At 27.3% G+C, this 17,096-nt stretch overlaps 1 protein-coding gene across 1 annotated transcript in view; it reads right to left on the bottom strand.

Annotated features, from left to right (window-relative positions):
- Positions 1 to 17,096, bottom strand: part of LOC117175918 (transmembrane protein KIAA1109-like) — a 178,513-nt gene that overhangs the window by 85,013 nt on the left and 76,404 nt on the right. Inside the window, exon 12 of the mRNA XM_033365766.1 lies at positions 8,253 to 8,511. Coding sequence (XP_033221657.1) covers positions 8,253 to 8,511 — 259 coding nt within the window. The remainder of the gene's footprint in view (positions 1 to 8,252; positions 8,512 to 17,096) is intronic.

The raw sequence follows: 17,096 nt of genomic DNA on the forward strand, positions 1-17,096 counted from the left end.
AAAATTTAGATTTTTGCATATTACAAACAAAAGATTTATTATTTTTTTAAGAATTGTGAAAGACTACACAAGAATAAATTTTTTTTAAAGATTCTTAGGAAAAATTAAAATGATTTTTCACTTTGAGAAATTATTGTAACAAAAAGTTTAGGAAGATTTTAAGAGATTTAAAAAATGATCAAAGAAGAATATGGAAGATTTTAAAAATTTTCTGGATTTTCAAAAATTGTAGAAAAATATCGATTAATTTTAAAATATATTTAAAAGTTCTGAAAAAATGTTAACACACTTAGTTTAAATTACTTGAAATAATTTCAAGTTTTTAATTAATTTTGAACCTTTTCAAAACTTCTACTAAATACCTATTCTTTTTCTACATTAAGAAATTTCAATTTAAATGGGTTAAAAATCAAATAATTTGCATTCAAAAAATATTTTTAATTTAATAAAAATCTTTAATTATGACTATATTATTATGGATTTATTATTAAGTTGAAAATAGTAAAATACACGTTTACATTTTTTAATACCTGAAAAAATCAATATAAATAATATATCAATACATTTATTTATTAAATTTAATAAACAAAAATAATATAAAGGAATACCTGAAACTCTGAATTAAAAATATATTATTGATAAATCATGAAAATTTTCATTTAAAAATAAAATTATCGGAATAAATTATATATTAATTTCAATTCTTATCAAGACTTTTGAATTGAAACAGTTACAATCTGGAAATTCTCAAATTTTGAACGGATCTAGAATTGTTTGGTCAAATTAATTATTGTTCAGATTTCTGTTTAGAGTACAGATCCAGTTTTAAAATAATTTATTTATATTTACAGTTGGTAAAATAAAACTTTTTTTCATCAAAAATCTTCAACTTCAAATACTTTAAATTTGTAATTGTTTAAATGTTCGAAACTGCACTTTAATTATTTAAAAAACTGTTAAAATCGAACTTGGGCAGATTTTTCTTCTGAAAGTTCGTAAAACTCCCGGTTGTTTCTCGATCCGGAAGCCATCCAGTTTTTTTGTAAAAAAATCTTCGATTTTTAAAAATTCTAATTTTTCATTTTTTTAACCTTTAGAATTGCATTTAAAAATTCTTCAAATTAAAATACATGCTTAAAAATTAAAAATCTCTAATGGAAAATGTTTAAAGTGAAAGATTTTCGAATTAAGCATTCTAAACTAAATGATGTAATAATTTATAAAAACCTCAATTTAGGAAATGATTTAAAAATGGTTGAAATCAAAGTTGAACAAAATTTTTATTCTAAAAATTTTATAAAATTCCCGGTCAAAAAATTAATTCACTGTCATTTCCAGGTTTTCCAGGGCTCCCGTTCCAGCGGCCACCCTGAATTTATAACCAAATAGACGAATCTTCACCATAGAAAGATGAATTATCAATCAAATGGTCGAATTTTCAAAGAAAATTTTTTTTTTATTTTTTTATTTTCAATACATGAAAACAAAATTGTTAGAAAACAGTTCAATTTTCATCAAATAAGTTCATTTTCCACCAAGAAAGATGACTTTTCTGCCCTGAAAGATGAATTTTTAACAAAATATTAAAGTTTCTAAACTAAAAAATTGAATGTTTTATAAAACAATGGACTTTCAAATCAGAAAAAAAAAACATTTAAAAAAAAGACAATTTTCAATCCAGAAAGCAGAATTTTTAACAATATTGATAAATTTTAAATAAAAAAACAGAACTTTCAACATATAAGAATAAGTCTCTAGCCAAAAAGACGATTTTGAAAAAATTAGTTTAACTTTCAATCAAATAGCTGAATTTTTAAGTCAAAAAATGATTTTTTAAAAAGGAAAATTGAATTTTCAAGAAAGAATTTTTATACTTTCAATTTGGTATTTTTGCTTTTTCAATAAAAAAGGACAAATTTTTACCAAAACAGATGATTTTACAAAGTTGAAACAAATTGTTGAATTTTCAAGCTGAAAAGGTGAATTCTTCATAAAACAGTTGAATTTTCAACTAAAAAAGATGAAGTTTTAACAAAACTTTTCAATTTTCAGCCAAAAACAATTACTTTATAATAAAATCGTGAAATTTGCAAATAAATAATACAATTTTTAACAAAAAAGAGGAATCTCCCAATAAAAATATAATATTAGACATTTCAAGCGAAAAAAATTAAAGAATTAACTCACAACCAAAGAAAACAGTTGAAATCTTAAAGCAAAAGGAAGAATTTTCAACGGGAGTTGCATTTTCAACCTAGAAAGATTTTTTAGTCAAAAACAAAAAAAAATTGAACCAAATTGTTAAATTTTTAATGCAAAAAAGAACAAATTTTGAAGTAAGCAGTTCAAAAAGTGAACTTTCAACAAAAAATGGAATTATGGAATTAATGGAATTCAACATAGAAGATTAATTTCCTACCAAAGAAGACGATTTTGCAATTAAAAACAATCCATTTTCAATAAAAAATGGAATAGTTAACTCAAAAATTAATTTTCAACCGAAAGGTTCAATATTCAACCGATGAAATAAATTGTTAACAAAGTAATTCAAACTTTGAACCAAGTAGTTGAATTTTAATTTTCAACCAAAAAAGATGAATAATCGACAAAAATTGTAATAGTTTAATTGTCAACTAAAATCGATTCACTTTTCAAGTACAAAATATGAAATTTTAAACAAAAAATAAATTTCTTTGAAAAAAATTAATATTTAAATCAAAAAGATAAAATTTTTAACCAAACAGGATAAGTTTTCAACCCAATTATTGAATTCGCTACCAAATAATTAAATTTTTATCAAGAAAAGAATTTTAATTCTCTTTTCAACAACAATATATCAAATGCAAAAAATACATTTTGTACGTAATAGATCAATCTTCAACAAAACGGCAGAATTTTAAACCAAAAATTATGACTTTTCAACCAAATTGTTGAATTTTTAATCAAACAATTTCATTTTTATCCAAGAATATGATTTTTGCTAAAATAGGTTACCATAAATTTTCAATTGATATTAATCAAATTAGTGATTATAGTTGTCATCAAAAATTTACAAAAAAATTTAATTGATTAACATTTTTTTTAAAGATGGCCGTAATTTTTTTCGCTCTGAAAATAATTGAAAAAAAATTGTTGCACTATAAGAAAAATTTCAACAAGATAATGCGTAAAAATATGCAATTAAACGATTTTTTAACGCAAATTATTAGTAACATTAATTTTCAATAATATTAATCAAATAATTAATTAAAGTGGTTATAAAAAAATTGAAAAAAATTTATTCGTTACAATTTTTTTTTAAGATTGCAATTTTTTTTAATCACTTTGCAAATAATTAGCAATTAAGTTGTTCACTATAAAAAAATTTTAATTTAAACAAGAGATAATGAGTAAAATGCGCAAATAAACTGCTTTGTTAACGCAAATTATTGGTAACATGAATTATAAATCATTTTATTAAAATAATGTATTAAAATTGTTATCAACAAATTTTAAAACAGTTCACATTTATTTTAATTGTGTTTAAAGATCGCAAATTTTTTTTTCAGATTGAAAAAAATTGAAACATTTTTTAACGCAAATTATTATCAACATGAATTTTCAATTTATATTAATAAAATGATTAAAGTTGTTATTAAGAAATTTAAAAAATGTTTAATTCGTTACGATTGTTTCTAAAGATCGCATTCTTTTTTGTTCACGTTGAAAATGGCTAATAAATAAGTGTTGCACTATAAAAAAGTTAAAATTCAAACGAGATATAATGAGTAAATTATAAAATTAAACTGTTTTTAAACCCAAATTATTGGTAAGGTGAATTTTCAATAGTATTTACAAAATAATTTATTGAAGCTGTTACTTCAAAAAATAATTTTTTGAGATAAATATATGCGAAAAACCGTATTTCAACAATTAAAATAAATTAAATTTGTATTTTTCCCATGCTTATGAATAATTTTCGGCCTGATCTTTAGTGCGCGATTTTTAAACCAAATTTTACAATAAATTTACAATTTTTAAGAATAATATTAGAAAGAAGATATTATAATATATAAACATGTCAAAACTTTATGAAATATATGAAAATAGAAATATTTAGAAAAAAAAACTATTCCATTTGGTGTTTGAAAGTTAGTTTTGTTAGTTCAAATTCAGGCATTTTTATTAAGATAGGTCATTTTTGGAAGAAAACTAATCTTGTTAGGAAAATGTAACTATTTTGTTAAAATTTTATTTTTTGAGTTAAAAAATCATTTTTTTAATTGAAAATTTTCAAGGAAGATCTGCAAAAATTTCTAGTTCTGTACACGATTGGAACCCGAAAAATATCTTTTTTATCATTCTTGTATTTTGTTAAATTTAGTGTTTTTTAGTAGGAAATTGATCATCTTGGCTACAATATTTGGTTGAAAACTCGTTTTTTGTTTGATTGACAAGTAATTTTTTTAAAAGTTTATTTAATTATTCGACATATGGTTGAAAAGTGATCTTTTATAGTTGAAAGTTCAATTATTTGGTTAAAAATTAATGTATTTTGTTCAAGGTTAATATTTTTGGTAAAAGATTGAGGTTCGTAGTTGAAAATTCATTTTCTGACTGAAAATTTATTTGCTTTTTTGGAAATTTGTCTTTTAGATGTAAAAAAAATCTTCGTTTGAAATTCATCTTTATGGTTAGAAATTCAACTATTTGGTTTAAAATTCAGTTTTTAAGATAAAGATTTATCACTTTCAATAAAAATATTTTTTTTTATAGAAAATTTATTTTTCTGGTTAAAAATTCATACGCATTGTTAGAGATTTATCTTTTTTGGTAAAAAGTGGGTCTTTTTGGTTAGAATTTCAACCAATTTGTTACAAATTAATTTTTTTGTAGATAAAATTCCAAATTTTATTTTAAATTCATCTTTTTTCTTGAAGATTAAGTAGAACAATTTTATTAATCTATATTTTTAAGTTTTAAATTGTAATGTACTATTTTACTTTTGGTTTAAAATAGAAAATTTACCTTATTTTTAGTTGAAAATTCGACTTTCTTGGTAGAAAATTAATCTTTTTGTTTGAAGATTCATCATTTTAGTAGAAAACTAATTTTTTTCATTGAAAATTAGTTTTCTTAAATAAAAATATAAATATTCCATTTTTGGTTGAAAATTTAAATTTTTTAGTTAAAAATTCATGTATTTTGATGAAAAATCGTCTTTTTTGGTAAAAAAAAATTGTTCTTGGTTGAAAACTCACCTATTTGGTCAAGAGTAATTTTAATCGAAGATTCACCATTTTGCTTTAAAGTTCAATATTTTGCTTGAAAACTTACCTAAATCTAATTTGTTTACCAGATTTATTTTGGTTGAAAATATTAATTCTTTTAACCAAAAATTTAATTATTCGTTTTTTTGTTGTTTGAAAGTTACCTTTCTTAGTTGAAAAATTGGGTATTTTTTGGTAAAATAAGTTCTGTTCTGGATATTTTTTCTTATATCTAAACACCACTAAACACGATTTGTCGGTGTATTGTCATCTAAAACCGAGTTAACTTTCCTGTCCCTTCTACAATTGTATATCAGTCGTATCCCAGCAAGTTCTGTTTCTGTTACTGTTACAAATCAAAAAAGGAACTGTGTTCTATAACATTTTTTACAAGATGTTGACATAACTGTTCTAGAACAAAAAGGTAACATTGTTTTAGAACACTGTAACAAAATTGTGACCGAACTGTTCTAGAACAAAAAAGGTAACAGTGTTGTAGAACACTGTGACAAAATTGTGGGAGAACTGTTCTTGAACTATGTGACAGCACTGTTCTATAACAATTACTATGGAATTCTTCTAGAAAAAACTGATCACAGATGTTCTATAATTTTTGTTTCAAGTTTGTTCTAGAACTGTGCTATAATAGTGTTATATCGAAGTTCTAGAACCCTGTTGCAAGTGTGTTCTAGAACCCTGTTACAAATGTAGAACAAATTAGGGACAAAAATTAATAACTGTTTTAGAACAATTGTTATGTTATTGTTCTAGAACTGAACAATCACAGACGTTCTATAACTTTTGTTCCAAGTTTTTTCTAGAACAGATAGGTTGTCACAGCGCTCTAGATCTGTTACAGATTTGTTATACAACATTTGTAATTGATTTCTGGAATTGTTCTAGAAATGTTACAGATCGGTTATCACAGCGTTATAGATCTGTTGCAGATTTGTTATACAGCATTTGTAATTAAGTTCTGGAATTGTTCTCGAAATGTTACAGATCAGCTGCCACAGAGTTATAGATCTGTTACAGAATTGTTACATAGGACTGGTAGCCGAGTTCTAGAGTTGTTCTAGAAATATTGCAGATCGTATTTCACAGCGTTCTAGAGCTGTTACATAATTATTCTAGCGTATGAGGGATGATATAGTTACTTCCATGTTCGCAATCAGTTACTAACCTGTTCTAGAACAGTTAAATATCTGTTCTATAGCCATGTTTGCTGGAATATATTTCAATGGATGCATTAAACAAATCAAACTTTTGCGCCCTTTATGAGGACTTCTGTTTCCGGACTAATCGCAATGCGCAGTGACAAGTCTGTGTAAGCCTGTGTGAGTTTGTGTCTCAACTCTACCTAGAGGATCTCTAGAAAGAGTAAGGGAAAGCTTACCAAGAGGTTACAGATGTTCGATACATTATAAATACAAAAAGAAAGAATAAAGGCAGATCAATGGGAGGGCTGATGATGGGAGTAAGAAAACAATGTATGCCAGGGAAGGATGGGAAAGGTAAAAAGATGAAAGAAAAAAAGGATCTATAGTTGAAGACGTAAAGATGGAAGATTGAAAGGAGACAGGTTGAAGATAGTGAGTATATGAACGAAGGTATGCAAGAGGAATTAGAGGAGATAAAACAACCAATGGATGAAGAAAGAAGAGGAGGAGATGGAGTGAATGATAAAGAGTGAAAGAAAAGAGGAATTGATTATGGGAGTAAGAAAACAATGTATTCCAGGGAAGGGCGGTAAAGGTAAAAAGATGAAAGAAGAAAAGGATTGATAGTTGAAGAGGTAAACGTGGAAGATTGAAAGGAGACAGGTTGAAGACAGTGAGTGTGTGAACGAAGGTATGCAAGAGAAATTAGAGGAGATAAAACAATCAATGGATGAAGAAAGAAGGGGAGGAGATGGAGTGAATGATAAAGAGTGAAAGAAAAGAGGAATTGATGATGGGAGTAAGAAAACAATGTATTCCAGGGAAGGATGGAAAAGGTAAAAAGATGAAAGAAAAAAAGAATCTATAGTTGAAGACGTAAAGATGGAAGATTGAAAGGAGACAGGTTGAAGATAGTGAGTATATGAACGAAGGTATGCAAGAGGAATTAGAGGAGATAAAACAACCAATGGATGAAGAAAGAAGAGAAGGAGATGGAGTGAATGATAAAGAGTGAAAGAAAAGAGGAATTGATTATGGGAGTAAGAAAACAATGTATTCCAGGGAAGGGCGGTAAAGGTAAAAAGATGAAAGAAGAAAAGGATTGATAGTTGAAGAGGTAAACGTGGAAGATTGAAAGGAGACAGGTTGAAGACAGTGAGTGTGTGAACGAAGGTATGCAAGAGAAATTAGAGGAGATAAAACAACCAATGGATGAAGAAAGAAGGGGAGGAGATGGAGTGAATGATAAAGAGTGAAAGAAAAGAAGAATTGATGATGGGAGTAAGAAAACAATGTATTCCAGGGAAGGGCGGTAAAGGTAAAAAGATGAAAGAAAAAAAGGATTGATAGTTGAAGAGGTAAACGTGGAAGATTGAAAGAAGACAGGTTGAAGACAGTGAGTGTGTGAACGAAGGTATGCAAGAGAAATTAGAGGAGATAAAACAACCAATGAATGAAGAAAGAAGGGGAGGAGATGGAGTGAATGATAAAGAGTGAAAGAAAAGAGGAATTGATGATGGGAGTAAGAAAACAATGTATTCCAGGGAAGGGCGGGAAAGGTAGAAAGATGAAAGAAAAAAAGGATTGATAGTTGAAGAGGTAAAGGTGGAAGATTGAAAGGAGACAGGTTGAAGACAGTGAGTGTGTGAACGAGGGTATGCAAGAGAAATTAGAGGAGATAAAACAAACGATCGGAGAAGAAAGAAGGGAAGGAGATGAAATAAATGATAAAGAGCGGAAGAAAAGAGGAATAGGAAAAAGAGCGTAAAGCCTCGATTATAATTGAAAATCGAACAAAAATTTTTGGCTCTCCATTTTTAAATTAATTTGCAAAATTCCTTACCTTCAGAACTTATCAATGTCGAACTGTCCCAGAGGTAGGGGTGAGTCGGTGTTCTGTTGGAGGAGCACGCCTTCGGCGATCCTTCGTTCCGTGTGATCATTTTAAGAGTTGTAAAACCTTCAGTAACAGTCTCATATTTCGGAACGTAGCGTCCTCCAACGTAGACCAATCGTCCATCTTTGGTTGGTTGAAACAGAGGAGTTGTAAAAGCGTCGCCTCCACTTGGCAACGAAGACTCACTCCAATTACAACAACGAACCTTGATTTTAGAAAATTACAATTCTATAATTACAATCCGTAACAAATCGTGAGCGAGCGTCCATTAATTACGTTTCCTCATTCCAATTATTTGTTTAAAATACGCTAATTGAAACCTTTTTTGACTGATGAAATTAAATTTTATAATTCTCTACAAAAATATTGTATTTTCACCCCAAAAAGATAATTTTTCAACAAAACTCTTCAATTTTCGGCCAAAAAACAATGATTTTTTAATCAAATTGTGGAATTTTCAAACAAATAATAAAATTTTTCAGAATGAAGATAAATTCTCAACCTAAAATATGATAGAAGATATTTCAAGTAAAATTATTACAGAATCAAAGATTTTTCAGTCAAAAGAGAAAAAATATTCATCAAATGGTTCAATTTCTCAGCCGAAAAGGCACATTTTCTAGAAAACAATTGAATTTCTACACAGAATTATACACGCACATTAAATATAGAGTCAAGGAGTAGACCATTATTGAATTTGATGAGTATCGTACATAATCTCTTAACATTCCTTTAAAACGATTAAGCTCCATGGAAACCTCTTGAAACAATTTAAAAACTGTGAAAATATTCTAAAATATAATATTCTTTGAATTTTATTCAAAAACAAATTTCTTAAAATCAGTTAAAACTCTTTTAATTCTACGAAATATTTTGAAATATTACGAGATACTTTGAAGTCTTTGAAATCCTTTCAAAATTCTTTGAAATCTTTCAAATCCGTGGGAATATTTCCGAATTTCTTCAAATTTATTAAAATCCAACCATTAAAATTCATCGAAATCTTGGAAAATTCTTGATATTATTTGAAATCCTTTGAAAACCCGTGAAATTTCGGGAAATTATAAAATGGCTTCAAACTTCTTTATATCATCAAAATACCGTGAAAATACCATGAAAAATCTCTTAAAATGTGTTAAAATCCCATAATTTCGTGAAATATTTTCAAATATGGCTAGATCCTTTTGAAATTTGATATCCCTTAAAAATTAATTAAAATCTTTAAAATATGTGGGGCTCTGTGCGAATCTTTGGAATCCCTTAAAATAAACTGAAATCCTTAAAATCAAATCAAATTTTATTATCCCTTTAAAATTAATTAAAATCTTTAAATTCCGTAAAAGTGTTTACGAAATTTTTTTAAATCTCGTAAAATACACTGAAATCTTCGAAATCAATAAAAATGTTCAAACTCCCATAAAATGTTTTAAAATTTATTAAAACATTTTGAAATATCACGAGATCCCCTGAAATTTGTCATATCCTTTTGAAATGCATTGAAATCTTTCAAATTCGTGGAAATATTTCTAAATCTCTTTGAATCCTTTAAATTATTTTACAATTGATTAAAATCTTTTAAAAGCCATTAAAATTCCTCGTAATCCCTTAAAATTCTTTAGGAAATTCGGAAATCCTTTGAAATTCTGTCGGATCATTGAAACTCCTTTTAATCTTTTAAAATCCATCAAAATTCCTTAACATTTTTTTAATCCTGTGAATCTTTCCTTGAATCCTTGAAATTTCGTGAAATATTTCAAAATATTACGAGATCCTTTGAAATTTTATATCCCTTTAAAATTAATTGAAATCTTTAAAATCCGAGAAAGTTTTTCCGAACCTTTTGAAATCCCCTATAAATAAATTGAAGTCCTTCCAATTTTTAACAAAAGAGATTAACTTTCAAACAAGTAATTATACTTCCAACAAAAAGATTAATTATCAAATAAAATAATAAATATTTAACTGGAATACTTAAATTTAACACCGAAAAGAAGCATTTTTAAGGAATGAGATTAACTTGCAAAGAAAAAAATCTTTTTCAACGAAAAATCGATTTTTAACAGAATATGTGGATTTTCAACGAAAGAGTTGAATTTTTGATTAAAAAAGACCAAATTTGATCTAATTTGTCGAATTTCTTACCATAAAATAGAAAAGAAGTCGACTTTTCCACAAAGTACATAAAGTGTCAAGCAAATAATTTAATTTCTAAGTAAAGTATATCAATTTTCAACCATATTGAATTTTCACACAATAAAGATATATTAGCAACCAAAAATAGAATAGTTAAATTTTCTGATAAAATTCTAATTCCATATAAAAAAATAGATTTCCAGCAAAATAATCTAATTTTTTACTGGAATTGTTGAGTTTTTAGTTTAAAAAACAAAATTATTTTCAGCCCGCAGAGATAAATTTTAAATAAAAATGACGAACCTTCCACCAAAAAAAAAAATAAAATAAAAATTTTAACCAAGTAATTTTACTTTGAACCTAAAAGATCGATTTTCAACTAAAGTGCTAAAAAATTGTACTGGAATACTTGAATTTTTAGGCGAAAAGAATAATTTTTAAACAAGAAGATTAACTTGTAATGAAAAAGATCATTTTCCACAAAAAAATCGATTTTTTAACAGAATATGTAGATTTCCAAAGAAATAGTTGAATGTTCAATTAAAAATCACAAATTTTGATCCAAATTGTTGCTTTTTGAACTAGAAAAGATCAATTTTCAACTAAAAAAATGAAATTTAATTTTCAATTAACGAAAGTAATTTTCAATCAAACTGATGAATTTTCAGCGATAAATGTTAATTTTCTAAAAAAAGACGAATTTTTAACAAAATACATAAATTTTCAAAAAAAAAGTTTAATTTTTAAATAAAAAAATATCAATTTTTTACCACATAGATGAATTTTCGCGACAAACAGATAAAAATATTTTCGACAAAGTAGTTAAATTTTCAAACAAAGATGAATTTTAAATTAAAATGATAAATCTTGAAGCAAAACAAAATTAATTTTGAACAAAAGAGTTTACCTTTCAAACAAATAATTTTATTTCCAACCTGGAAGATGAATTTTCGAATAAAATTATGAATTCTCAACAATAAAGATTAAATTTCTACAAAAAAGACGAATTTTTCACAAAGAACAACATCCATTTTCGAGCAAATAGTTGGATTTTCACCAAAAAAGGATAAATAGATTTTTAACAAAAGAATTTATCTATCAACCAAATAATTTTATTTCCAACCCAATAGATAAATTTTAAACTAAAATAATCAATATTTAACTGGAATAATGGAATTTGAATTAAAAAGAAGAATCTTTATTTAAAATTTCAATTGCAGAAATTAATTTTCAATCAAGCTGATGAATTTTCAACTAAAATGATGAATCTTCGGCTGAAATACGTAGTTGAATTTTATAACAAAAAGATGAAATCAACCAAATGTTGATTTGTATTTTAACCAAAAATGGAATAGATAAATCGTCTGTTAAAAGAAAAATGAGTATTAAACTGAGTATTAAACTAAATACTGTTGAATTTGAACAAAAAAGGCGAATTTTAAATAAAATACTTAATTTTAAAAAATTGTAACCAAAAATAAAACAGTTCAAATGAGAGATGAATTTTTTATTAAAATGACGAATATTCAACCCAAAAAAATCATGTTTAATAAAAGACTTTAACTTATAACCAAGTACTTGGATTTTTAGCTAAAGAAATATGAATTCGCAACGAACAACGTAACAAAATTTTCTATTATAATTTAAAAATATTTCCTCTTTGAAATACTAGTCCTACCCCAAAAATGACTTGAAATTTCTTTCTCTAAAATTTGGAAGAGGGAACTTTCAAATTGTGATGATTGTGAAGATAAAATAAAATTTTATAGATAAACTATAAATCACTTTTTTAAATCGACCAAAATTATTAAAATAATGAAAATTTGAATTTTTCTGCGGTAAGAAGTAGATTTCCGGGCTTGCAATTAAATTTCTAATCAATTTGCCTTCCATTTAAAATTTTTAATTTAAATATATTTTAATTATTAAGCGAAATATATTTAAAATCTAAAAAATAAAATAAAATTTTTTAAATTTATTTTTAATTTTAGGTACGATTATAAATTGATTAAAAAAAATCTCTAATCCCCTCGAACCTTTTGAAATATCATTTACAGAGAAAATAATTCATATTGAAAATGGTAGTCGACCATTTCGCCACCTGGTGCCAAAAATTGGAACTAGAAAGAGTAGGTAAAATTAGAGTTCTTAAATTCCAGAGAATTTCAGTTCTAGTTATATAACCGAGAATATGACAGAATTTATGAGAATTTAAAAGAATTTAAGATAATTTAAGAATTTATGATTTTTAACAATATTTTTATTATTCAGGTTATATCAGCTGTTGAATATACATTATTTTCTAGCTCAGAAATATTCAGGAATTACAGTGTTTTGTATACTTTAAAATTTTGAAATGTATTAATTTATTTGAAACAAAGAAAAAGTTTTTTACTTTAAAATATAACTATTTAAGGAAATACTGGAATTTTCAACAAAATAATTGAATTTTTAACATAATTGTTAAATATTCAACCCAAAAAGACACTTTCTCAACAAAAAAGTGTCATAGTTTATATTTTAATCAAAAAAGACGAATTCCCAACAAATAAAGATTTTTCACTCAAAAAATTAATAAAAGTTTATTTAAATTATTGAATATTCAAACCAAAAGAGAAATATTATTTTTTAAAAATGCAATTTTTAAATAAGAAATATGAGTGTTCAACAAAAAATTAATTTTCCATGAAACTGAGGCATTTTTACGCAAAAAAAGAAAATTTCAAACTAAAAAATAATTTTTTTCCAAAAAAACGCGAATTTTTAACTAAAAAATATTAATTCTAAAAAATGTAAAATTCCATTTTCTGTTGAAAAATGAATTCTAAACAAAAAAAAAAGAAATATTTTCCACTGTACAGTTAAATTTTCAAACAGTCATAAGCCTTCAATAAAAAAAATTTCACAATGTAGTTTAACTTTGACCCAAGTAGTTGAATTTTCAATTACAAAATATTAATTTTCAACAAGATAATTAAACTTCTAACTAACGAGATAACTTTTCTACTTAAAATATAAATCTTTAACAAAAAAGTGATTTTTTAACAACGCGATTCAACCAAATGTTTTAAACAAATTAGTGGAATTAACAAGCAAAGAAGAACGAGTTTTAACCAAAAAGTTGCATTTTCATACAGAAAATGAAATTTTTCTATAACAGATGAAGTTTTAAATCAAGAAGATACATTTTTGTTTAAATAGTTGAATTTTCTGTTGAAAAAGATTTTAGTCGAGTTTTCACGATCAAACTATGAATTTTTTTTAACAAGAAATAATTTTCTACCAAAAAATTGAATTTTCAATAAAAAAACTAATTTTTAACCAAAAAGAATGACTTTTTAACAAAATTGTTGAATTCTCTAGCAAACAGTTGCGTTTTTTATAAAAAAAATGAAATTTATCTTAAAGGAAAGAATTTTGTTTTACACACAAAGTTGAGTTTTTATCCAAAAAAGATACCAGTTAACTAAGTAACAGCAAAAATTTAATTTTTGTTACGAAAAAATAAGTTTCTACGAAAAAATTTAATTTTCAATCCGAAAAGACAAATTTTTTCAACAAAAAAGGATGAATCTTTAACAATATAGTTATAATCTCTACCAAATAGTTGCACTTTTATCCAAAAAAAGATCAATTTTGTACTAAAACAGATGAATTTGTAATGAAAAAACAAAATTTTTTTATAAGTGGAACTTTCATCCAGAAAATATTTCAGTTCATTTTTCAACGCCAAAATATAAATTTTTAACAAAAAGTAAATTTTCGATGAAATATTTAAGTTTTCATGGAAATAGTATAATATTTTATTTCTAACCAAACAGTTCCATTTTTTTCAAAAAAGATTTAATTTCGGCTATAGCAGGTAAACTTTAAAATAAAAAATAAAAAACTTTCAAAATAAAGTTGAATTATCAACCGAAAAGTTAACGAAAAAATGCAATTTTCTATTAATTAAAATCATTTCTGAGATTCTCATAAATTCTCAGAGAATTTATATTCTCGATAATATTCTCATTCTCGTTAACGTTCTCAAAGTAATGTAATCGACATATTTTTGTCAAAAACGTTTTTAAAAAGGACAACAATTATTTTCTAAAATCATGTAAATTACAATGCATTATAAACCACAAAAAAAATAGTTAGAACATTTTTATACACAAATGCAAATTGCATCTTTAAATTCGTACCTATTCTTTCTAGTTCGGATTTAGGTCACAAGGTGGCGAAATATCGCAGTTTAACCATTCCCAATATTGATTAAAGAATATGAAATCTTACGTAATAAAGGGGTATATTTAAGTTTATAATCTGTTGAAACTGACAATAAATAGATAAGAATAATTGTACTTTCTTAGATGAATATGTCCGTGAAAAGAAATGTGTGTCTTTTTAAATGATATAAGATGTAAATTCCATCTAAAACATTTGTTTTTCAATAAATACTTATTCTCATAATCCAATAGATACTTTAAAGTCCACAAAAAAACATCGTTAGAACATTTTTATACACAAATGCAAATTGCATCTTTAAATTCGTACCTATTCTTTCTAGTTCGGATTTAGGTCACAAGGTGGCGTCATATCGCAGTTTAACCATTCCCAATATTGATTAAAGAATATGAAATCTTACGTAATAAAGGGGTATATTTAAGTTTATAATCTGTTGAAACTGACAATAAATGGATAAGAATAATTGTGTTTTCTTCGAAGAATATGTCCGTGAAAAGAAATGTGTTCTTTTTTAAATTATATTTGATGTAAATTCCATCTAAACCTTTGTTTTTCAATAAATACTTATTCTCAGAATCCAAAAAATACTTTAAAGTCCACAAAAAAAATCGTTAGAACATTTTTATACACAAATGCAAATTGCCTCTTTAAATTCGTACCTATTCTTTCTAGTTCGGATAATGGTCACCAGGTGGCGTATGGTAGTTTAACCATTCCCAATATTGATTAAAAAATATGAAATCTTACGTCTATAATTTCCAAAATAATCATCACGTAATTACTAAACGTTCCCTATAATTGATATCAGATTGAGAGACTCGGTCGTTGACCGTTGCCGGAGATGGTTGTTCTGTGGTAATTGTGATAACTTGTGGTAATTTGTGAGTTTTTATGATCTTTGTGGCGGCGTTTTTTTATCGCGCCAGTAGCTTTTTCCTGTATTGTACACTATCTGTCGACACGTTTGGATTAGCACACACTGGAAAAGGATTATGGGGTTAGTGGCTTTGAATCGCGAGGTGCTAGTGGAAGTGGGTTCTTTTGTTTAAACAGTCCTGGAAGTTTCGTAGTAGTTGAACTGCCGATCGTTGGACTTGGAGAGGTATGGTGTCTAATTATTTGAATATTTGTTTTGGCTCCTTAATTAACATTTACCTAGTGAAAATGCTAAACTGCTGTTGGATGGTGAGAGTCATGCCGGTATAGTGTTTATAAACGAAGCTTAGAATCCATTTGGCGGTTATATTGAAGGATGACGCCTCATTAGAGGTTAACCTAAAGTCAGACTCAAGTAAACATGTGAATATGAATACCGTCCGCAACATTAGAGGATAGCGCGCATATGCTTCAACTTTCCGCTTTTAACTTTGGTTTCCCCGCCATCCCGATCCATTTGCTGCCACTTGCTTATTTTCCTGTCCTTTACTCTGATTTCCCTGTAACTACCTAATATTCTCGCTTACTGCTTTTGGTTTTTTCACTCTCTCCCTAAAATTAAGTTATGCTGGGGCTCAGCTCAGGTAGAATTTAATATTATGGCTTAGTTGGAAAAAGAGATTTAGTAGAGATTGTTGTAACAACATGAGTGTATACATGCCCCTGCTCGTCCATGGTTCGTGAGGCTTCTCATCTAGTTGGTATAACGTGACGTAATAGGCGGCGTGTTGTGATGCGTGTAAGCGGTGTGTTAAGTACCGTCTCTTCCTATCTCTCTTATTAGTATCATTCTACTTTTAATTTTCGCGGGCTTGGGCTCCCATGGAGGGGGTTAGCACCTAGTTCTGTAAATACGTTAGTCATGTATTTAATAGGTACACTTTGTATAGTATGTTAATCATTATTGCCTGAGTCTGTAGGAAGGGCGGGTACCGGTTTTGATTATGATCACAATTGGTTGCTGTCAACTCTGATAGTAATGATAGGCTAAAGGGGTTAATGAGCAACTGTGATCTACAAGTGGATCTACTGTGGTGTGCTAATTTAGTTTTTTTCGCAGGTTTTCTTCTGACCTCGGCGCTATGCCCCGTCACACCCCGGTGTAGCATGGGGCCTCGGACGTCATGGTGGCCAGGGAGCCGGGGGGCTCAGGATCAACGTCGGTACGCAAGGTGGCGGTGCAAGTAGTATCCTGGATGAAGCAGACGAAGCTCAAGCTCCCTCAAATACGAAGCTACCCCCTCGTAACTCTTCCTCCCCTTCTCGAGGTGGGCGCGGCATAGACAGAGTTAAGAGAAGGCGAGGCTCCTTTACTCCCTCCCCTGAATGGGGCATTAAGGAGCTGCGGGTGGACTCGGTTAATGAGAATCAGATAGTGGAGGGTATCTCAAATTCTATGCAGGCCACTCATTTAACCTACCAGGGGGGCGCAGGGGAATCACGTGAGGAATTCCCGGAGAACTTCCTTCAGTGGACCAGGCCGGGTGGTAT

The sequence above is a fragment of the Belonocnema kinseyi genome, chromosome 7, assembly GCF_010883055.1.
Source record: "Belonocnema kinseyi isolate 2016_QV_RU_SX_M_011 chromosome 7, B_treatae_v1, whole genome shotgun sequence".
NCBI lineage: Eukaryota > Metazoa > Arthropoda > Insecta > Hymenoptera > Cynipidae > Belonocnema > Belonocnema kinseyi.